General features: G+C 36.5%; 1 protein-coding gene and 1 long non-coding RNA gene across 3 annotated transcripts in view; one reads left to right on the forward strand and one right to left on the reverse strand.

The window, feature by feature from the left end:
* The first annotated feature begins 15,679 nt into the window (after window positions 1-15,679).
* Window positions 15,680-17,685, forward strand: LOC306849830. Of its 2 annotated transcripts, none has more exons than XR_013782376.1 (4): window positions 15,680-15,894; window positions 16,128-16,240; window positions 16,326-16,447; window positions 17,202-17,685. It is a non-coding gene; the product is annotated as an uncharacterized lncRNA (long non-coding RNA). The 2 variants fall into 2 exon arrangements; XR_013782377.1 differs by having other exon boundaries at window positions 15,685-15,894; window positions 16,326-16,507; window positions 17,202-17,374.
* A 3,540-nt stretch (window positions 17,686-21,225) lies between these two features.
* The window catches only part of LOC306847046 (ras-associating and dilute domain-containing protein-like), a 36,765-nt gene continuing 32,629 nt past the window's right edge, over window positions 21,226-25,361 (reverse strand). Inside the window, exons 15-16 of the mRNA XM_079380785.1 lie at window positions 22,897-23,036; window positions 21,226-22,041 (exon numbers count right to left, since the gene is read on the reverse strand). Coding sequence (XP_079236911.1) covers window positions 21,954-22,041; window positions 22,897-23,036 — 228 coding nt within the window. The 3' untranslated portion in view covers window positions 21,226-21,953. The remainder of the gene's footprint in view (window positions 22,042-22,896; window positions 23,037-25,361) is intronic.

The following is a 25,361-nucleotide window of genomic DNA, read 5'->3' on the forward strand; positions in this document are numbered from 1 at the left end:
TTTTTGGGTCACACTTGGTTCTTGAACGAGTTACAATGAGTTCACTGACTGTTAAGTACCGAGACAAACAGGGTGCGGAAAAATTATTTATATTATGCATGTCACTCCAAGGTACTTTGTTGGCTGTTCCATAATCTATTCTACCAGCCTGCAGAGTAAGATGGTACTATGTGGTATTTTGTCAAGGTATTTTTTAGAATACCAAGGAACTATCATGGTATTTATGTCCAAAAACACCATCATATTACTATGGTACAACATTTAATAGCATGGTGCTTTTCTTTTTAATGGTATTTGTTTATACTCTATAAACTCCCACTCACCCACATGGTGAGCTGGACCTGATTAGCGATAGAGAGCAGCAATTTCCGGAGGTGAATCAACTCAAAGTTGGTGGTGGAGTGCTGAATGCACAAACACAGCAGAAAGGCTGGAGTAAGTTTGGGTTCTTCCCCTCCTGGGTCCACCATACTGAGAATCTTCTCCAAGACCTGATCTTCATGCTGAGCCTGATAGGACAGCGACAGCACTCTGCCCTCCAAGTCCCTCCAGCGGGCGGCCATTTTTTGAGTCCTCCTCTTCCTGACGGATGTGCCACACAGTTTACAGGGTGACGCTGTGGCTGGAGGACACAGGGTGGCCATCCAGGATGGGGTCTGGAAGGCTCCTGAGGCTGTAGGGTCCTTGAACATAAATAGATAGTGCTGCCCGAGCCCCACCAGGTCCCCAGGACACAACTCAACCTCGTCATCAAGGGGGACGCCGTTGTGGTGCAGCAGTGCTGAGGTAGGATGTCAGGGGCAAAGAGTAGGACGTCCACTTTCAGGATCTCCTCATTCTTACCCGTGGAGGATTCAATGGAGGAGCCAAATATACAACTGTTCCCACTCATCAGATAGATCAGAAAGTCCTGAGAAGAGAAGAGTGGTTTTATTAATTGTGTGCCAACAGAATCTGAAACAAAATGAACTTACAATGAGTTCTGAGACAAACAGGGTGGGAAAAAATGATTTATATTCCAAGGATTTGATAATTTGGGATAAATCTGTAAAACATGTATTCGCCTTCTGCTTTGGTGATACTTCCTGCATCTTTAAGCTTTTTACATTATGGTTTATAGGCAGGTGCTTTAGCGGGATTTTTTTATTTTTTTTAATTACATTCATTCAAACACCTCAGATTAATTTTAAAGAGTAAATGCTGTTATATACAGATACCACAAATTCCCTTGTGACATGTTTACACTATTTTTAGTGTTTGCCTATTTTTTACTGTCTTCTGTCTGTTGAACTTTTCTGCTTTTTTAGCAGTACAGGTACTGAGTCTCCTGTTGTCCCCACTAGTAAAGTATGTTTCATTGTCAAGTTTTCACTCTTCACATTACAACACTACACTATGCTACTAGCGTATCTACAGAGGTGGCAGCCAATGAGTGTGAGGATGTTTAGTGAAACACTATAGTTTGAATTAGCAACAAACTACTGAATTCACCATAAAAAGCCAAAAGTTCTCATCAAAAAGCCACATGATTTGATAAATCACTGATGTATATAAAATGTGGGAAGGGATGCACTCCAAAGTTGAATACTTTAGGTTTAAGGTTACAGAAAAATGCTTATCTCTAAATAAGAACAATAGAAACAGAAACAGTGATGTTTGTTTAAGCAACACACCACTAAAAATATTAAAGGAAGCCATGGATGTCTACAGTTTCAGAACCATAACTAGCACCCTAATCCAAATACACAAAACAAGAACATCACTGAAGGCCTTACCTGTCTGTGGTTATATCCTTGCAGCAGAAGGAAATATGGGAACTCAAAGGGCAGGTGGATGGAGTACTGTGTGTTGTTGTCATCGCTGCTTTCCGTCTCCTCTTTCTCTGCGTTGAGGCGGTGAGCCTCTTTATCAGCCTCTGCCTCTGGATCCTCCTGTAGAGGTGCATTATGGGTCTCACTGGCTTCTTGTCCCATAGTGGAGATGTCCATGTCACTCAAGCTCCTCCAGATACCCAGAGCATCCAGCCCCTCATTCGTCCCATCCACAAACAGAGAGGTGACCCGTGCACGAGCATGCAGCAGCCTTCGGGCTTGGGCATTGAGGCCTGGGGTGATACAATTTTTAAAAATACATGATTTACACATAAAAATGTATATAATTTCACATTGTCATGCTAAAAACGTATAGACAACAATTGCTTAAGAGGATATCTGTGCCAAATATACTCCATCAGGGTTTGTATAAGTTTCGGAAAGTTTTTTCCGAGTGTGGCCCTGCATGACTTCATAAAAGGGCAGGATTCCTTGTAAGGGCACTTCTCCAGGAAGAACGCACACACATCAACCAGAGCGAGAGCAAGAGCACACCATTAATGTGATTTATTTGGGTTACGCAAATCGTTGGTAACGCTGCACAGGACTTGCTCAAGAAGAATTTGTCATTTTGTTTTTAGACCACAAAATCAACAATGCCACTAAAGAAGTGTGTTTTTGGTTGTGAGGGAAAGATAACCTTCAATTGTTCAGCTTCCCAAAGAACTCAGCGTTAAGGGAACGGTGGATGCAGATTGTTTCTCCAGGGCTGCAACGGGGTTGTGCAAGTGTGTTTGTTAGTTCCCGGCATTGGGTGAGGAATGTTTTATAAACAAATTAAATTTAATTTAAGTCAATAGTTTTTGTTCCTGTTTTATTCATGCCGATGTCACAGCTTGCAAATAATTGCTGTGCAAAAGCTTCTCACACTCGTGACTATAGCTCTGCCCAAAGCGACCTGAGATGCAACCTTTTGATGGAGAAATTTATTGTAAAGCTGACACACATTGAATTTGAATCTGGCTAGAGCGCATCCCTCATCTCTCCAGGGGCCTCATTTATTTTGTGCACACAAAACATTCACATCACTTCATAAATTGAGGTTAAACAACTGGGGCCTGTACCATGATGGTGGCTAAACAAACTCAGGGTTACAGGATTAGTTTTGAGTTGACAAAACCAAACCAGTCCAGTCCAGCTTACCACGAAGCTGATCATCACCTTTCCCTGTCAACTCAGGCTTGATCCTGAGTTAATGGAGCATGTGCGCATGAATGTGTGACATCAGTAATGAGCAGCCAATCACATGCCTTGAAACTGTGATTCACTTCTCCTGAGAGAGTCAGTGCGATGCACTAACAGAGATTACAAGATTGAACAATATGAAGAATTTAACCACATTTACACAGCAAGATGAAACGATCGATCCATGAAAGAGGAAAACTTATCTTACCATATAAGTGCAAGTAAAATTTGTAAAGTTTATAATATTTATAGATATAACAACACTTAAAAATCTAAACTCGTAGTCATGTTTACAGCTATTGATTCTAAAACGTATTTATATTGCATATTATCTATATGTTTATATTAATTTAAAATAAAAGCTTAATAATTACTATTAAATTAAGCTGGCTTGTGTAATGGATTAAGGGTATAATAATTATATAAAAAATAATCATCTCTAAATGATTTTATCTTTAAAAATGTTTTATTATGTAGCGTCCTTTAATTTGGAGTAAGAGAAACTGGAGGAGTGGCTTTATTGCGTCAGAGATGTGTCACTTTGCTTGGAAATTTGATTGGTCAAATTTTGGTTTGAGGTCTCTAAACCAGAACATTGCCTGCCCCGGAGCAGGTTAGCTGTGGAGATGAACACTGCTAAAAGCCAAACCACTTTCATGGTACCTAAAACCCAGAGTTGGCGCAAACTAAACTGAAATTTACCTGAAAATTTCTCAGATTTCATTAAAAAGATCTACATTTACGTTTCAAAGATGAACAAAAGTCTTAAAGGTTTGGAACGACATGAAGGTGAATGATGAACATTTTTGGTAAATCGGTTCCCTCAGGCGCACCAGTAGATCTCTGCCAGATCTCTGTTCTTCTGGTTCTTCTGCTTCTTCCACCATCCCAATCCTGGATTACTGAGCCACGACAGATGTTTCCACTTTGAATGCTTTAGCCTGGCGGTTTTTTCACCAGCATCTAAAGTGAGAAAGAAAACAATAACCCAGAAGAGTGAGGACTTACAGGATAAGAACAGTTTTCTAGAATTTTCAGCACAGTTTTTTGTCACTTCCTATACAGGGCTCCAGACTGTTTTGTGACCCATTTTTCTGCCGGTGCGAGTAAATTCTGTGAGCACTAGCATGGCCACCACATTGCCCCAGCTCATAAGCGCTGCTATTTCTGTTGCATGTGAGAAACATCAAACAGCAAGCGAAACTAAAGCTAGTGAAACCGCGCTACTCGTTTGAGCTGTGCAGCGAGGACCGTTTTTTCAGCTCGGATCAGCACAGAGCAAACAAACTTCTCCGAGCTCAGAACAGATTTACTCAGGAAGCAGTGTTGATTTCATGTTACTGCACAGTGCTCAGAGATCCAGTGAGAAGCACTTGAATTTGCTACAGAATGAATAAGGTTGCCGTGAGCTCTAGTGAGAAGCATTCAATTTCTGCACAGAAATCTGTTATAAACAAGTCAAACAGTGCTGACATATAACCAGAAGTAACGCTAACTAGAACCATGGTGTTGTGGCAGAAATAGTTGTATTTCATTACATGCTTCTCAGGGTTTGTACAAACTTTTGAGAGAGAAATTCAAGCACATTTAAATATTTTACACAACTATTTACTGCACTTTAAAACTCTAAAAAGCATACAATTAAAAGGATACTTTTAAAGGGATGACTAAAATATACTTTATGGTAAACAAACACATTTGTAAAATAAAAAAGGGGGCATCAAAATACCACTATAACCAGTAGATGGCAGCAGAGGAACACCCATAGGCTTATTAGTCATCCATTTCTACGTTTTACTTTATATTTTGAAATGATAAAATCGCTATTATAACATTTTAAATCAAGAAAACTAATTTTGTAAACGTTTGCTCTTTTTTGTGTATGAAGTAAGAAAAGTTACAAAGTGCCTTGAAAAAAAACTTCTCTGACTGAATCACACAAAGCAAGAGAGCTCCTTTTATAATCACTGAAGCTGTTGCTCAGTTCCATATAACACTACAGAAGAATAATGGTACATTTAATAAGAGTAGAATATGTTCATTTTCTATATAAAACTTACATTTTGCACATGCTACTGTTGTTAATAAAAGTATTTTAAAAGTATAAAAAATGTTGTGCTTCCTAACTAAAGCTCAGTGCTTTACTGTCACATGTGCATTACCAAGACATAAATGTGTAATATTACTAGTAACTACACTTATTAATGCAAAACTATAATCATTTTATGATTTAATTATCTATATTTTTAATACCGCCCACACACCACCCCAAGCGCTACCAAATCTGCTTCTGGTGCCACCATCTGTAGAACTTAGTGCCACTGCTCTCAAAAGTTAGTCTGGAGCCCTGCTATATATGCTTTGCAAATGTGGTCCAATTAAAATTACTATGCAAGTACTAAAAAAAAGTCAGCTGGTGAAATGTTAAAAGGATAGTACATAAGAACCGTACCAAAACGGTGACTCTAAAATGGTTATAAAAAAAACAAACCAAATATAAATACTGTGTTTGACATTCAAAAAAAAAAAAAAGAACTTACACAGCAAAAGATGCAGTGACCTGTGGCTAAATGGCCTTTGGTTTTATGTTGCTGTGATTGACACAAAAAAAAAAACAAGGGGAAAAAAGATAATAGCGTCGCTGAATATGAGTCAAATATTGCATATCTCTGTACAAATTAAAGTGTACTCATTCTTCATGAGTGATTATTAACTAATCAGTATGTCAGGGGTTCTCAACTCTGGCCCTCAAGGTCCACTGTCATACAGAAGTTGCGTCTCAATCAGCTTCATAGTTCGCTAGGTTGTAAATTAATATATTGTGCACACAAATTCAGGCACTGGTAAGGACAGTGGCTCACTACACACTGGTGACTATTTCTGTCCTCATTGTACAATATCACTACTGACATTTATGCACAACAGTAAAACTGATATATATTTTTTATGCTATTTTCAGCACATTATGATAAATACTTTGTTACATGTATGTGCAAGATTTCAGTCATAAATATTTGCTAGATTAGACATTACTAGTGATGTATGTTTCTGCTAAAATTTTATATTGGTTTGTGTTTTAAAATCTATCACGTGTCATTTTGTAGCGAATTATCTCTTAAATTTTGAGCTTCAGAACTTCCTATAAGGGAATCGATGCTTCCTGGTTTTCACAGCTTTTTTAGGGAGCAAACTAAATTTTGTGATTGAGACAGTCCTTAAACACTGACTACTGAGCAAGGGACCTGAGTGATTCACACCCAGAGTTTAGATCCACACCTGATCACGCTCACCTGTTTGTGACTTTATAGTTAGTGAAACTGAAGAACTGGATTAGTTTGTTCAGGTGCACTGCACTAGGTTTGAGCAAAACTCTGCATGTAAGTGGACCTTGAGACAATTCAGAGGGGCAGGATGACTTCTAGATTGATGACTTACAACACTGGTGTCCAGTCCTGGGCATGGAGGACCAACGTTTCTGGTGGTACTTGATCAACTGCTCAGGTCTGCTTAATTGGGGTTGGAGCTAAACCAAACTAAAAAAAAGAGAAAGAAGACAAGATAAAGTTAAAAATTGTGATTAATAAATATGCACAAAGATGAGAATTTCAGCAATGTGTTTAATGCGAACTTTCAACCCACTGAAAAATAAGAAGCAATATTAAGTCACGGATGCATTTTTATTTATTCTTGTTATTCTTATTATTATTAAGTTATAATTACCTTTTGGTTTATTGATGATTTTCAGTCTCTGAAATAGAAACGTTCTATCAATTATGGATGGCATCATATGTAATGATATTTAATGGGAGATCTAACACCATGTCTACACCGGACGGCGCAACAAAATACAATAGAACCTATAATTATATGATGATGTCTTCACTGGATGCAGAACGACACAACAACCGTAAACTGATGCCTCGTTCTATTTATGACGTACTGACACAAAGTTCAAATGCTTTTCAATGGTCCCTTTCTCTTGTCCAGTGTAGACACGGTGAGAGAGTGTCTAGCTTGGGTATAGAGAATGGGAATCTATGGCATTGTGCATTGCATTATGGGTCACAATACAAATCACCAGAGGAAAAGATGACTATTTACGTTAATATTTTTAAGAGCTTCTGGCATTTTATTAAAATAAATGAATGAATATTCGAATCCCTTGTGTTATTAAAGATTGTGGTCAGTTATTTATGTTTTTGAAATAAGTCTCTTTATGTTCACCAAGAAAACAGCATTTATTTGATCATAAATAAAAACAGTAATGTTGTGAAACATTATTATTATTATTATTATTATTTAAAATAACTTTTTTCTATGTGAATATATTGTAAAATGTAATTTATTCTTGTTTTCGCAAAGCATGATTTCTGAAGGATCATGTGACACTGAAGACAGGCATAATGATGCTGACAATTCGGCTTTAATCACTTTTTAAAACATAATGAAATAGAAAATAGTTATAAAAAATTGTAATTTCACAATATTACTGTTTTACTGTATTTTAATCAAATAAAGGCAGCAGTGGTGAGCATAAAAAAACATATTAAATACATGACAAATCTGACCCTTAAACTTAAGGCTGTATATGTTTGAGGTATTACTTACAAAGTCGTTCATAATGTCTAGAGATGTTCTTCGACAGGAGATACGCTCCAACTCTAGAGCACGACCGTCAGCGTGGAAGAATCTAGGAACATAAACAATCTGTCACAGAGCCAACAATATTTATTATACAATGCCAGGTTTATTTAGCTATAGGTGAAATGCAGAAAAGAAAAATAATAATTTACAGAATATACAATTTAATAACAGAATGTACATCTTTAGGTTTACTTATTTAGTAATGCTCTTACAGTGTTACTTATGTTTGGACATCAAAGCCCTTTAACTAACAAGCAAACACTCTCTCTCACACACACACACACACACACACAATTTTGCAAAAGAAAATCACAGATGCATGGTGATAAAGGCAAAATATGTTGTGAAAGATGCATATAAAGTTATTTAAGCTTTCTTAGATCACCAATGTTTTATATTTCTCTGTCAGCAGCTCCCTTCAAATCAGGAACTTCTCCTGTGTCGTAGAGGGTTTTTTCGGAGACTTCTGAAATCACAGAATAAGTTGGAGAAAGAGAGACATTGATGGAAACATTGTCTATGCAAGGCCAAGATCAAGCAGGAATCAGTCAAATAAGGGTCAGTATAGTTTATACGTTGATTAGGCACTTATGAATGTATCAAACAAGGAATATGTCAGGGAAACAATCAAACCAGAACCACTCATTTGATTTTTGACATGAAAATAAATTGATTACATACAGTATTTGTGTAAAGCAGTATAAACTACACTAACATATTGGTCTTGGTAAGGCTGTGTTTGTTCTGAGTGTGTTGTCAGAAGCCAACCAGCTAGTTTCTTTTTTAAATGATCTGCTTCTACAGCAAGCATTCTTATTTGCTTTCATCATCTATATGACACCTTATAGATAACTGCAAGTACTGTCCACATTTGGGTTTGGGAAATAAAAAGTCTGTTAGTCCTTCTCTCTAGCTAAACATTAAACAGTGAGCTTTGGCCATTTCAGGCTGGTTGTAAGGGAGATAAAATTGTGACACAAGCCTTGGGACAAGTTGGGACAATCTGGTGCAGCTGATCACTTTCGGAAAACTGATCCTCCCATCAATGCTCCTGACACTAACTGTGAGGTGACCTTTGCTCCAGAGACTGTTGGTGTGTACTTCATTGTGTAAATTTACATTTTTAAAATTTGCCAGAATACTGTCCTTTTCACAGTCAAAGGTACTCCATGCAGTACACTTTAATGTATATATTAAAGTGTTGTTTTTAAATATTCCAAACTATTTTAACAGAGTGTTTTCTGCAAGATTTCCAGCACTCACTGAGCAATACCTCAGATGATGAGGCATCACCTCTTGGAACCTCAAGAGATCCTCTCCTAGCTTCCTTGAACTGGAGCACATGACAAAGTCTCTTTTCAGAGAGGTGGCGGACAGAGAGACCCCGTCTGGTGAACACCGCTGCGGCACAAGAAAATGTGGCAACACGCATCTGCCAACAGTGTGGGAGCAGACCAGCTGTGGTCCGGTGTGGTGACTGTCGACCACGCCCCTTCTTCTGTGCTGAATGTGATGTCAGCATGCACACCAGACATGATCTCCATAACCGAGATGCCATGACTCCTGGATTCTACCAGCCACTGCCTCCAACAGCTTGTGTAGTAGATAAGGCTCTTTCCCATTGTGGTAAGTTCTGGTTTGTGAGTGTACAACATACATATCATTCTGAGAATCATTAGGCCTCATAAACTTTACTATTTAAATAATGCCTTTTCGTCTCTTATTATTTGATATTGAATTGAAGCTTTTTGAGCATCTCTTCTATATTTTTTCAGCAATGTACTTCATTACCTTTGAACCATTACACTGTTATATTACTCAGTCAATACAAATGATCTTAATTCACATGTTTGATCTTTTTCAGTACGGCTTGTACCTGTGGAGATTCCTGACAAAATTTGTGGTTGTTCATGAGAGTCATTGGGGGTCAGCAGGGAAGACTGTTGCTGTGATCACAATGATTGGCAAGGGTGTGAAGATAAAAATCTATATATGCTCTACTCCAAAGTTTGGCACAGGCCTGTAAGCAAAATCTACATATGACTTCTGAGTAATGTTTAAAAAGTATACAAAGTAATGGAATTGTTTAAAGAATCCAAACCCTGATTAATCACATAAGGTTTACGTTAAAGTGGAAGTGTGTTTGATTTTTCCAGGACGATATGATCTAAGCATGCCTGAGTTGAGTTGTGAGGCATGCCAAGCCACTGCTGGAGGGAAGTGACTACTGGCCTGCGACCCTTCACTTTGCCACAATTTATGCCACAGATGTCTTTTTCTCATTTGAATAAATGAAGATGGCATCACCAGGACTGTCCTGTCAAGCATTTGTAAGAATGCTGGATCAGCGAACTGTCCGCTTTGGTCGTGAGAATTTTGAATTTATTTATCCTACAGTATTGTTAATCTCTTTGTATTGTGGGATGAAACACTGTTTGATACTAATATTTTTGTTGTACATTATTAGCTGTTGGTTTCCTTAATTTTAATAGACTGGCAAGATCTCCACTGACAGTTTTCAGAAAAGTTTTTTTGAGTGGGAGGCTGTGCGATATGAGGTGGACAAAATCTTGTCCACGTGTCTTGTCTAATCATTAAAGTAAAAAGTAGCATAGTAATGAAAACATATTTCATTGTATCGTCATATGTAGCTATATGAGCCATCATTACACTTTGCCCAAATCTCTATCCACACTGTAATACAAAAAAGTTGAGCCAACTTAAAATTTTAAGGCAACCAGCTTCAGCAGATTTTTCAGTTTTCTCAATTTGTTGTTTTAAGTTTATACAACAAAAAGTTGAGAATCTCCTACAAAAATAAGTTGAGAGAGCTCAAAAATCTGCAAAAAGCTGGTTGCCTTAAAATGTTCAAATTTTGAATTTCCTGCCCCACATATGTAATTACAGGGACATATTAAATACAAATTAACTATGACTTTTCTGAAAGACTAAAATTTTTGCGTTAGCATTAGGGGGCAGCTCTATTAAACATACATAACAACGATGACTGTTTATAAAGTTTCTAAGGGAGGCTTAATGTTATTTTGTTATTTCATTCTTTTTTTAAGATTCACAATGTGGCCTAAGTGAAGAGGGTTTGAAAGGTCTGCAGAGCATCATCATGAAGAAGTTCATTATTTCCCAACACTAAATGCAATTCACTCATTGCCATTTTGCTAATGGAAAATGAAAGATATATAAAGAAATAATATTTTGCCTAGACATGTTACTTTTACCTTTTTTTTGTGTACATTTTTACTGTATTTCAGTCTCACAGCACCATCAAAACCTAACATAAGCATGTTGTAAATACAGAAAGGGGCAGAAATAAATAAAAATGTTCAGGCATAAATGTGACAACAGTTTGTTGTCCATGACAAAGATAGTACATCTGTATAGGTTTTATTGCCCTTTCACCCCCAGGGCACCAGAAGTGCCCCCTGGAAGAGGAAAAAAACGTTTCAAATGGCTGTAACTCAATGTCCAATGAGCATATCAAAGGGAAAAACAGCAGGACAACTACTTATCCTATGTTTAATAAATAATGTTGGAAACAGTCTTCTCACATTTACAGAAAGTTTGTAAAAAAGTCTTTTAAAAAGTGTTCTTAGTAAAATACCAAATTTCGACCTGGCTCTCAAATATATCGTAAAGATTTGCACAATGAACATACTTAGATATCCCTTTGTTCATTAGATATAGTATTTACTTTAATTACTAAAAGATTTTTTAAACTGCATTACCCATAAGGCTTTGTCACTCTATTGAGGGGACATGGCACTGTAAATTGTAGTTCCCTACTTACGCTGTAGGGTTAGGGTTAGGATTTCGGTAAATGGGTAACTTCTTGCAACATAGCAATCTGTAATTGTTCAATGACAGTATTACTGAAGTCATAATGTCAGTTTGCAACATGAAGCACCTTGTATTTTTGCACAGCGTGTCAAAATCCACGTCACACTTACCTGTCCAAATATGGTCATTACGGGATCTTCCAGCTGAAGGTTAGTTAAATATTTGTTTCTTCTAACTAAAAATAAAAATATATTTTTATAGTTACAGATTCCTATCTGGGGCTAACCTGATGTAGAAACATATTAAGTGAATCTTTTTTTCAAAGCAAGGGCCTATTGATTGCCATGGTATGAACCGGAGGGTTACTGACTGTGACAGCTGTGTACTGTATAAGAAATAAATATAATAAACTATTTCAAAATGTTTAATTTGTATATATATATGTGTATATATATATATATATATATATATATATATATATATAAATAAAAGATTCTTGCCCAAAATGTATCGATGTAAAACCTTAAAGACAAATGTAGACAGATGTAGTACAGTATCCTCTCTCACCTGGATACTTGATATTAAAGACATAAAAATAGCAGTTCATTATAAAATTGTACAAATAAAAGCAATCAGTTTTAGTGAAATATAAACATTTAAATAATCATTCTTATTTTTTATATTTTAGACAAACTGGAAACAAGAATGTAGCTGAGAAATATGTAACAACAAATATATTGTTATTATATTTATTTTATAGTATTTATTCATGTTTGGCATGTCAGACAGACAGTTCATGTAAACTTACCTATACAGAGATGCAGACAGGTAAAGGGGTAAAAAGATGAGAAACGGGGACATGCTCCACAAGGTTTTTTTTTTAAGATATTTGTTTTATATGCTCATATGTAGATACTTCCAGGTATTTTTTAAAATATTTGTATTACCTTATATGTTCAAACTGCAATTTTACACCAAAAAAAAAACAAACAAACATTTTTTTCAACATTTTACAAAAATCAAGATTGAATATATTTGGTCAAAATCCCATGTTATAAAATATGAAGTGCTATGCAGGTTATTTAAGACAATATTGGATGATTAGAACCTAAAATGCAAAATGTTTGGCGTCTCTCTCTTCACCGTTCCCACATCTCAGACCTCAATTACATAAAATATTACCCTTTTAGACAGTTTATTAAAGAGTAAAGGAAATACTATACAAAACTTGCTAGCAGTTGCCAAGTGGTTATCAGCCTTACTTTTCCAATACAAATAAAACCAGTCTAGTTTTTCATAACTGAATATACAGTAAAGTATTCAGACCCCCTTAAATTTTTCACTCTTTGTTATATTGCAGCCATTTGCTAAAATCGTTTAAGTTCATTTTTTTCCCTCATTAATGTACACACAGCACCCCATATTGACAGAAAAACACAGAATTGTTGACATTTTTGCAGATTTATTAAAAAAGAAAAACTGAAATCATGAGGTCAAAGGAACTGCCTGAAGAGCTCAGAGACAGAATTGTGGCAAGGCATCTGGCCAAGGTTACAAAAAAAATTCTGCTGCACTTAAGGTTCCTAAGAGCACAGTGGCATCCATAATCCTTAAATGGAAGACGTTTGGGACAACCAGAACCCAGTGCAAGACACAAAAAAACACCTGAAGGACCACAAGATGGTGAGAAATAAGACTCTCTGGTCTGATGAGACCAAGATAGAACTTTTTGGCCTTAATTCTAAGCGGTATGTGTGGAGAAAACCAGGCACTGCTCATCACCTGTCCAATACAGTCCCAACAGTGAAGCATGGTGGTGGCAGCATCATGCTGTGGGGGTGTTTTTCAGCTGCAGGGACAGGACGACTGGTTGCAATCGAGGGAAAGATGAATGCGGCCAAGTACAGGGATATCCTGGACGAAAACGTTCTCCAGAGTTCTCAGGACCTCAGACTGGGCCGAAGGTTTACCTTCTAACAAGACAATGACCCTAAGCACACAGCTAAAATAACGAAGGAGTGGCTTCACAACAACTCCCTGACTGTTCTTGAATGGCCCAGCCAGAGCCCTGACTTAAACCCAATTGAGCATCTCTGGAGAGACCTAAAAATGGCTGTCCACCAACGTTTACCATCCAACCTGACAGAACTGGAGAGGATCTGCAAGGAGGAATGGCAGAGGATCCCCAAATCCAGGTGTGAAAAACTTGTTGCATCTTCCCCAAAAAGACTCATGGCTGTATTAGATCAAAAGGGTGCTTCTACTAAATACTGAGCAAAGGGTCTGAATACTTAGGACCATGTGATATTTCAGTTTTTCTTTTTTAATAAATCTGCAAACATGTAAATTCTGTGTTTTTCTGTCAATATGGGGTGCTGTGTGTACATTAATGAGGAAAAAAAAATGAACTTAAATGATTTTAGCAAATGGCTGCAATATAACAAAGAGTGAAAAATTTAAGGGGGTCTGAATACTTTCCGTACCCACTGTAAATAGTTATGACCAGTCTCATTGGATCTAAGCGAATCTCATGGGTCATCTATTTTGCTCTCAAAAAAATGAGTTGTCACCTAAAGGTGAGGAGTTTGCATCTACGCTATAGTAAAATTGCACTGCAAAAATCTTTAAAAATATTATCTTTGGGCATGCCATTATAACAAACAGCATGTTTGTAGCATGTCCTCTCCATGCTACACTACCTGGCAGTTACGCAGTTCATGATAAATGCAAAAGGTGTTTAAAATGACAACTTTTTAAAAAAATACTAAAAGAGTGTATGCACTGTGCAAAAACTTTAATGAAGTACAGCAAGCAAAACAATAACAACAACAGACTCAGAATTGAAGTGTGTTTGACGATTCCAGGTGTTCATGGGGAGTATACTGTGATGGTGAAAGCTGGTTGGGATTTGGAGACACTGGGAAAAAATGCTGGAACTCGCTGGCTGGCTCCCATCTGTCATCCCAGGTTTTGCCCAAGTTTTGTAAGTATCATAAGTGAAACATATCATTAGAACACAGAACAAAAATAAAGCTCATTGTTGGGTTTAATTTAATTTAATTTAGTACACTAGTTCATCAAGACTTCGGAGTTCATCATTGAGTTCTTGATGATCAACCAGGTTATCCGGCTTCATAAACTGTTCTTGGAGTTCTGAATCACTCGTGGTGATGGGCAGAAACACAAACAGACAGAAAGACCCAGAACAAAGACGGACCGATACCACAACTAGAGATGTAAACGGAGAGAGAGAGACAGAGACAAGTACAGGTTAGCAAGACGGACGTGGCTCTTAAAAGTGCCTTTGGTTTGTGTGTGTGTGTGTGTGTGTGTGTGGAGGGAGGGAGGGAGGGAGGGAGGGAGGGAGGTTAAAATAAAGGAGAATGTTGGAAGCTGGCAAATTTGAAAGACCTGATATGAGAGAGAGAAAAAATATTGAACTATATATATATATATATATATATATTATATTTTTTAATATAATATATGTTATAATTTAACATATAATTTAATATAATATTTTTAAATATATTTTTCTATAATATTTATTTGGCATTTAGTTTATGTCATTTGTTTGATAGTTATATATGCATAATTTTATTTTAAATGGTAGAAAAACCTGTTTTTGACCTCAAAATAAAGCACTTTCCCTCTGTATATGGCTGTGGGGACGAGCAGTTTTATAATTCTTTATAATAATTAAAAACAAATATTACCACATTGATGGCTCAAGAAGGTGTAATTATTCAAATAACACACTGTTTCATTTTAAAATATAAAAAAATTGTAACCAAGTGTTTTTCAAGTGTAATATTCCTGTAAAGGCAGAAAACTGGACTTTCCATAGAATAACCGCAATATATTTTAGGCTACAAATATGTGGCTATGTTACAGCTCCCCTTTGAAGCTCTTGTGCTTTTCTCCTTTTCCATCCCTCCAATCCCATTCTGATTGGAGATGAGTTTTGTTCCCATTTTTGTTGCAGTTTGTTACTTTTTGTAAAATAGCTTCTATTTTTGCTTTTCAGATAAAAGAGTGCTTTCAGTTTAAAATGTTGCAGGCTCATTTATTGGTAATAAATTATTGATAATAAATAATATTGATGATAATAAATCATAAAAAAAATATTGGGCTTGTTTTTGAAGCTGCGGTTGCTTATTTCTCTCGCGAGAGTTGGCAACACTGCGTCCTCTGCTGTTATTCTTCTGCACTGTGTGGTCACGTTACATCATGGCGCGCTGCATACTGTCTCAATACTTCATCCGTCGGTTCACTCAAAGATATAACAATAACAACAGTCAGCGACTCAGAAGATACTGTGGATGCACGAACTTCTCGAATACAAATGTGATACACGATAGACAGAATCAGCGTTTCACAGTAACTCTTGACTGCGGCGGTAAGAGAAAATAACTTCATTCTGATGTTGTGTCTCAAAACACAGGGAGCCTATTTAGACAGCATCTCTGACCATTAAAACACAGATGATTCACAACACGCTGACCACTAGTTAGTCAGCACTATGGGTTATTAGACGATTGTAGGCTCAATTCAAATTCCATGTGATTTGATGTCGACAATAACAATGACATTATTATGAATAATTTCCCTTGTGATCTGAATCCGGAGCAGTGAGTAGTGCAGTACTGAAGTACACTGTCAGTCATGATCAGCAGCTGGAGCTGATCTCTACAGAGGTCCCTGAATCACACAGGGGTAAAGGTGTAGCAGCTCACCTGGCAAAGGTGAAGTCTCTCTTCAGCTTCCTCAGCTCTTCATGTTCTGCTGTTTCCTGTAACTCAGTCATGAACTTCTTTTTCCCCTCTTTAGGCTGCTCTGGATTTTGTTGTTGAAGAAAAGTTGACAGCGAGGATCTCCTGTTGGTACATCAGAAAATATGTAGATGAAAATCCACACCTCGGATACAAGGCTTACATTGAAGATAAATAAAGGCAGGATTAAAACATATAGAAGATTTTTACATACATCTTACAAAAATCATGTTTGTTGAGGTAACGTCAACTGTATACTCTTCAATTTGTTTTTGTTTTATAGGTATATTTTGTTTTATAGTTATGTGTTACTACATCTGTGTTGTTTTGTTCAAACTAATTTGCCATTTATTTGACAGGGAGAGCTCACCCAAAAACTAAAATTCAGTCACATGCAACTCATGGCTACTAAAACTTTTGCACATACTTTATTTTCTGCGGTGAATATATCTGTTGTTTTCTGCCTGTCATTACAACAAATCAAGTTCTTGCATTGTTTTGGTCTGGAGATCTTCACCTCGTAAAAGACAATACATGAGTAATGAGTTTTCTGAGAGTCATGTTTTGTGTAGTGTTTTAAACCTTGACATTTTTACAATCTTCCTCTTTCCTCGGTGAGCTGAAGTGAAATGCTGAGCAAATATATTCTCATAAACGCAGTCCTCCACACCAGACCAACAGCATTTTTAAAATTAAAATTTGTTGGATTTTTTTTTATTTCCCCTTTTGTGGTATCAAAAAGAAAGGCCATATGGCATAAGAGTAAATAATGACTGAATTTAAATTTTTGGGTGACATATAATTTGGCATCAGTCTTTGAGATTATTTGTCAAAAACAATAAAAAAAAAATGTATGGTTAAAATTGAACACTACTATTTTTGGACACCATGGATATGTTTGTGATTTGTATCTCTCTTTCATTCATTCATTTAGGACAAGTCTGATGAGTTTGGAGATGTTGCCGTGGCCCTCTTTACAGACGATACAAATTGAATTATCAACCTGTGAAAATCTCATGTCATCATGGAAATATGACTCAAGTTGTTATAGGTCTAAATACAACACAGTTACAAAAAAGACTAATAAATATTATGTTAATTGTACTTAATAGTGCCTCTCGGTGTACTTTCAGGTTCTACGAACTTCATGCCATGGGTACTGTGATTGATTAACTATTTTTTAATTTTATTTTTTATTTATGAATAAATCTGAAATGGCACATTCCCAGTTATTATAGAGATAGTTCACTCAAAATGAAAATTCTGTCATTAATTACTCACCCTCATGTCGTTCCAAACCCATAAGACCATTGTTCATCTTTGGATGACCCTGCATAGACAGCAATGCAACTGAAATGTTCAAAAATATCTTAATTTGTGTTCCGAAGATGATGGTGTTATATAAATGCTTTAGACTGTAGTTATTCTTTTTAAATTCTTCATAGTAGGAATAGTGTACTATAAGGATTGCTTAAAAACGTAATGTAATTTTAGTGTATTTGTAGTGTATATTGTGCATGAGTTAAATATTGACTAGAGTGTTACGCCCCATAGCTCGAAAAGGACGTAACAAAAATGGGGACACACAAGAATACAAATAACAAACGATTTATTAAAAAGAAAAAGCACAAAGAAAGAAAACAATGTAGCATGTAACAGTCAGGAATCAGTAGTGTAAAGTTAAGTGAATGCATGCAAATGTAATGGACTATAGTAGTGTTGAATGTATAAAACAAGGTTAAACCAAAACCAAACAAAGCCAGGTCCAAAGTGCAGCTCTCCTCAGGCCAGTGGTCATGCAGCTTTTAAAAGGGTGAGACAGGAAACCAACAGCAGGTGTCTTCGATGAACCCATCAGAGAACAGTTAGCTGAGAGGCGGAGCAGTCACACAAGGAAGACACGCATAACACATGGGTCATCACATAGAGTTTTTAAATTAATTTCACAATCACATTGCAACACAAGCAGGTTTCACATGTATATGTGGCCACATGTGCTTTTGCACATGTGAAATTCATGTGGTTTTTCTGTAAGAGTCTAAACACACTCGCTCTTCAGCTAGTCCATAAAACCCAGCTCCTCGCTGACTATACAGCTTCAACCCCAAAACCATTATTAAAGAAATTGACAAAAAAAAATAAATCTCTAAAAATACACTTTGACCTTCAAAATAAACTCCAATGCTACTCAACCCTAAACAGAAGCACTAAAGTTGCCAATTATTTATTGATTAAACCATTTAAAGAAAGACAAATCCTCTTCAAATACAGATTAAGTAACCATGATTTAGAAATAGAGAGAGGAAGACATAGACAAACATGGACAGAGAGAGAGCAGAGGATCTGTAGACAAACAGAGGACGAGAAACACTTTCTGCTGATTTGTCCTAAATATCACAATGTGAGGGAAACATTTCTCCCAGATTTGAAGCCCTGATCCCATCATTTAGTGATACTGAGAAAAACCCCTTCTTACTTGAAGAAGATGATAACACAGCTGCACTAGCAGCAAAATATGTATTAACTATTCACAATGTTAGATGTTAAACATGATTAACTTGACACTGACTTATTTTCATTTATTTAGATGGGTTTTATTTATTATTATGTTATTATTTATTTGTTGTTTTTGTTATATGTTAATGCTTTGGCAACATTGTGTTACACAGTCATGCTAATAAAGCTGAATTGAACTGAGTTGAAAGAAAGAGAGAGCTGAAGAGCGGGCAGAATAAGATTATATGAATAACTCAGTTTTGACAAATGGTTTCTGTCCCAGTCCTGAAGAGTGATCGTGATCTTCCAGCAGAGGGAGACAAACATCATTCAGTGAATGAATACACGAACACCACCTGCAGCACTGAGGACTGATGGAGTGAGTTCATCTGGTTCATCTCCAGACTGGATCTGTGTCTGGACTAACAGCATCATTCAGCCACAGCTGGGAAATATTTACTTCATCCATCTCCTGCTGTTGGGAGAAAGAGGGTTATTAATCGTTATCATTATTATTGTAAAATACTATTCCTTTAAAACACATTATAATGTCTCAGTGAGTTGGTTTAATTCAAGAAATATTGTATGATAATGTTAAAGCACTTTTGTTGTGATAGTGTATTTCTGTAAATGAAACAGCAGTCATTATTTTACATTATTAACTGTAGTTTGTTAGACTGCTGTCACGTGTATATATATATATGTGTGTGTGTGTGTGTGTGTGTGTGTGTGTGTTTAAATGTTGATATATGTGTCTTTATACAAAAATAGGAAGCTCAGGCCCTTTCTCTCGGAACATGCTTCACAACTCCTTGTTCAGGCTCTGGTTCTGTCCAGACTTGACTATTGCAATGCTCTCTTGGCAGGTCTTCCAGCCATTTCCATCAAATCTCTACAATTAATCCAAAATGCTGCTGCAAGATTAATCTTTAATGAGCCGAAAAGAACGCACGTCACGCCTCTGTTCATCAGTTTGCACTGGCTACCAATAGCTGCTCGCATTAAATTCAAGGCATTAATGTTTGCCTTCAAAACCACCACTGGTTCTGCACCCCTTAACCTAAATTCACTACTTCAGACTTATGTGTGCCCTCTAGAAGCTTGCGTGCTGCAAGTCAAAGACGCATTATTGTGTCATCTAAAGAGGCACAAGATCACTTTCACAGACTTTTTCATTAACTGTTTCCACCTGGTGAAATGACCTGCCCAACTCAATCCGTGAAGCTGAATCCTTAGCCAACGGCTAAAAACACATCTCTTCCACCTTTATTTGACCCTCTAACTCTAGCACTCTCTATTCTAATTCTATTTTATCTACAGGTCTTCTTTTTATTTTAAAAAACAAATGTGACCCTCTATCAATTGCATATTTATTCTCTAACTGCTAGCTTTTCTTGAAAAACTAACACTAGCTTTCTTTTTTTCTATTCTATCTACTTGTTTCTTAAAAAAAAAAAAAATAGGGTTCTTTATTCTATATTCTATCTACTCGAGAAAAAAAAACCCTTTCCAAAACCAAGACTTGTCATAGCACTTGCATGTTGTTGCTCTTTTGTTGGTTTTGATTGCTTCTAATGTCCTCATTCGTAAGTCTGCTAAATGACTAAATGTGTGTGTGCATGTGTGTAATTTTGTAATAATGTTCAATTAAATCAAAGCTGATCATTCTGCTCATTCACCTGAAATGACAAATAAAGTTGAATATGAAGTATTGTGGGATACAGTATTCAGTGCATTGAGCTCTTCAGCACATTAGCAAATGTATAGTAGATGATGTGAATACATACTATATAGAGAGAGTAGTTTGACAATCTGCTATGCCAGACAGCCAAAAAAACAATACATATAAAGTACTGTTTTATACATATAGTGCACGTCTAAAGAGCATGTTAAAGTCTCAGCATGAGCTCCAGGTGTGTGTGTGTGTGTGTGTGGCTGCTGCATTCGCTCAATAAAAGCTCTATAAATGGCATTGAGTTTTGCTGTGAGCAGCATTTTCATTCAGACTCACCCTTGAGCTCCTCCATGTTCTTCTGCAGCTCCTCATTTACACTGAAGTGTGTGCTGCTTTATTTAGATTTCATTTGTAAACCTCTGCAGACTCACAGACCACCAGATAAAGACCCTCTGAAATCCAGCCTACAGTCCTGTGGCTTTAGTCCATGTCTGTTAGTTTTGAAGCTATTTATACTCTCCCTAAACATTGACAAAATTATTATTTTGATTACCTTTTCCAGGTGTATTTTAAATTTCTAACACCTGCTAACTATTAAAATGATTGCTTTGCACCATCCAACTTCCTGTTCAATAGGAAATACATCACTGGAATACTGCATGATCATCTTCATATTCTGATATCCCAAAAATGTTAATACGATCAATGGATATAAATTTAAATTAAACAAACTGAAAGTCAAACTTTTTTAAAAAGAAAATAAACAACAGCAACAGTTTTTCTCTTTAAAAAGAAATGAAATAATATTTATTACACTTCTACATGAACAGTTATCAATATAAATATTATAACCGATTGTTTTGAATGCCATCATGAACACTGATGACAATACAACACTGTTTCTCTGGCACTGAGGAATAACATCATTTATGATCGTCATCAGGAGCCTCAAGTAATATTAATATGAAATGGCATCAATATAAAATAGTACATAGTTTCATAACATCAGCAACACAAACCACATTAATAGTGATACTTTGGCCAAATATTAAAAACTGACTAAAACTAATGTAGTTCTGACAGATATTTACAGCAGTATTTGGATGTTATGAACAGAATGGATTTCTCTTCCAGTTTGAGTTTTAGAGAAACTGAAATAACTCTGTCTGGACCACAACTATTTCTCAGGAAACTGGAAAATGACAGACGGACAGACACTAAACAAAAATAAAACACGAGAAAACATCTGGTAAACTATGTTACATAAAAGAAAGAAAGAAAAGTGTGAAATAAATGCTAAAATAAGATATCAAGATATATTGTCCTGGCCGTTTGAGATGTCTGTACTCCCACCAACAGCCAGAGACAAAGAGAACAACACAAATTCATTTGAATTTCCTTTCCTTTGGTTTCAGCATAAATCTGAGTTCCACTGCCTGAGATTTGACTGAATGGAGTAATGAGGAAAGATCAGTCCAGTGATAGCCAATCGTCCAGACGAGTCTGTTTTGTTTCTCAGCATCTGGTGATGAAGCTCCTGGATTCAGTTTTGGCCACCAGTAACCGCAGCGAATCGCTGGACGTCCGGATCAGTTCTCGTCCACTGACAGAAAAAACAGAGCATTTGATTAGTTTCAGTGTCAAGAACATTGACCTCATCTGTGAAACTTCAGACATCTCCATTCAATCTTATAAAGTGAATCTCTCCAAACCTGTTCAGAACAAAATCAAAAGAAAGAAATAAGAAATAATGATATGTTTTAAGAAAACAACAAAGAAGTGAATGCTAATAATGAATAATGCAGTACTATTTAAATCGTGAAGTATTAAATAAAAAGACAATGTGGCAAAATGGAAAAAGACACCTCATGCTATTATTTGTGACAATTTAAATTGAGATTAAAGTGAATGAGAAAAAAAAAATCCAAAAATATTTCGGAATCAATAATTTTGACGTTTTATTGTCCATTTCAAATGTGAAAACATTGTAATGGTCCTAAAAGCTTTCTTTTGATTTTAGGACTAAATTACTTTTTTTTATTATACAAACACAGAAAATAATGGTAAGATATCAAAATAAGTTTTTAATATAACCCCGACTGACAGCATTGGTATAAAAAACATCCACTAATGTGGACAATTTCTTATTAGTTTAAGTTATAAGCTAACGATAAAGTGTGTCATTTTTGCTCCAGAGAGAACTGCATAAATAACTCTCAAAATATTTGTCAGTCTTTTGACTTTATTCAATATATTTGTTCTGAAACAGCTTATGGGTGTTTTTATCGATTAGAGGTTTAATCCTTTTTTTAACCAAATCAGTAAAAATTTAGGTAAAATGATCAAGAAATGTTTTTCACATAATAAATGGAAAGGAGAAGCATGTATTTAAACATAAAAAGACATGTTCAGCAGGAAGGCAGCATGTTGAATGTTTGGAGAAGTGTCCGGTGTTCACCTGTGGTAGTCCATTCCCACCAGACTGACTCCATTGACAGCGAGGATGCGGTCGCCCTCTCTTAGTCTCTGACTGAGGGCTGCTGGGGAATCAGGCACCATTGACTTCACGTAGATCCCACTCACTCGCAGAGGAGTTTTCTATCAAGACACAAGATTAGCCATGACTACATGATGATCCAACAGCAACGGGAAATTAATTAGTTTGATTCTCCTCTGTATCAGTTTAGCGGAACTGCTGCATTTGTTTGAGAGTGTCCTGACTCACATGGAGAATGTTTTATTGTCTCTGAAGGCTCAACCACACAGTCATCAGGTTCTAACTTCATCTTATTGTTAACATCAGCTCTATATTTTCAATGACAGTGCAGTTCTGGGAAACGCGGGGAGCTTCTCACGTTCAGTCAAGCTCTGGTCTCATTATTTGTTTCAAAAGACGTGCAGTGTGTCCAACGTAAACCCATTCATCCCCTACTGAGCAGCTTCTCGTAAAACTACCCCCCTCACATGAACCTCATAGCTAACACCTAAGTCAGCAATAGCAAGTCATTTACAGAGCCAAACTCTCCAAAGAAAAGAACAAAGCAGCCCTAAGAGACTATGGCTCTGTTCCAAAAGCTAATGAGCTCCTTACGTAGGCAGCATTCTAGGGCATCACTTCTGATGTGAAGGCTTTAAAAACTACAAGATTATGCCATCGCCCACATCATCTTTGGCCAAAACCAAATCTAAGGTAGCAACACATTTAGCCAAAGTCTAAGGTAGCATTATGTGTCCTTTGCAGAGAAGACAATCCCATAACACACTGTGACAAATTCAGTCAATAAACCTAGTCTGAACATGCTGTGTATTATACATATAATTCAATAAAATAGGCCCACTTTATCAAATATGAGTGTGTAACCATATGAAGCTCATATAAAGAGTCTCTTCAGAAGACTTGGATTAAACTGCTTGACTCATATGGATTACTTTTGCAATGTCTTTATGAACTTTTTGGGTGAATGGATCTTCAGTGGAGGAACAGAATTCTCTCAGCTGAACGAAGGTCTGGATGACATGACATGAAATGACAGAATTTACATTTTTGGGCGAAGTATCCCTTCAAAGGTTAAGATGCTGTCCACAGTCGTGGTCAGAATTATTGGGACCCTTGGTAAATATGATCATAGAAGGCTCTGAAAATAAACCTGCATTATTAATCCTAGTGATCTTTTATTTATTTTTTTAAATCTAACCTTTCATTGAACTAAAACAATTGGAAATGGGGGAAAATCTCATTATGAAATAAATGTTTTTCTCAAATACACATTGGACACAATTATTGGTACCCCTAGAAATTCTTATGAGTAAAATATCTCTGAAGTATACTCCCATTCATATTCACAATTTTGAGCAATCCAGGGTGATTATGAACATGAAATTATCCAGCCATGGCTTCCTGTTTCACAGAAATATAAATAGGAGGGAAAACAAAGCCCAAATTCCCTTAATCATCCATCACAATGAGAAAAAACAAGAATATATTTCTGATGTGCAGCAAAAGATAATTGAGCTTCACAAATTAGTGAAGTGGCTTTAAGAAAAGAGCTAGATCAGTGTTCCCATAGAGCAAAATTCCCATTTCCACCATCAGGGCGATAATTAAGAATTTCCAATCAACATAAAATGTTACGAAACTGCCAGGAAGAGGACGTGTGTTTATATCGTCCTAATTCGCGGTGAGGATGAGAAAGACTCTCCAAGGACCACAGCTGGAGAACTGCAGAAAATAGTTGAGCCTCTGGGTCAGAAAACCTTAAAACAAATGGTCAAACAGCACCTACATCACCACATGTTGTTTGGGAGGGTTTCACAAAAAAATCTCCTAGCTCATCCAAAAACAAACTCCAGCATATTCAGTTATCAGACACGACTGGAACTTCAAATGGGACTGGCTTCTATGGTCAGCTTCAATGGCCATGTTTGGATCTTCCAACTGGACAATAATCCAAACACAAACCTCAAAAACAACACAAAAATGGGTCACTGGGCACAAAACTAAGCTTCTGCTATGGCCATTCCAGTCCTCTGACCTGAACCCTGTAGAAAATGAGTGATGTGAACTGAAGAAAAGAAGCACAGTCATGGAGCTGTGAATCTGAAGGATCTGGAGAGACTCTGGATGAAGGAATGGTCTCTGATCTCTTGTCAGGTGTTCTCTAACCTCATCAGGCATTATAGGAGAAAATTTAGAGCTGTTAAACTGGCAAATGGTGGTTTCAAAAAGTATTGAATAAAAGGGTGCCGTTAATTGTGGCCAATGTGTATTTGAGAAAAACATTTATTTCATAATGCTATTTCCCCCCCATTTTAAATTCTTATTATCCAATGAAAGGTTAGATTTTTGTGAATTTTTCAAATAAAAGATCAAAAGGATTAACAACGCAGATCAATTTTCACAGCTTTCTTTGATCACATTTACCA

The sequence above is a fragment of the Barbus barbus genome (genome assembly GCF_936440315.1).
Source record: "Barbus barbus genome assembly, chromosome: 3".
NCBI lineage: Eukaryota > Metazoa > Chordata > Actinopteri > Cypriniformes > Cyprinidae > Barbus > Barbus barbus.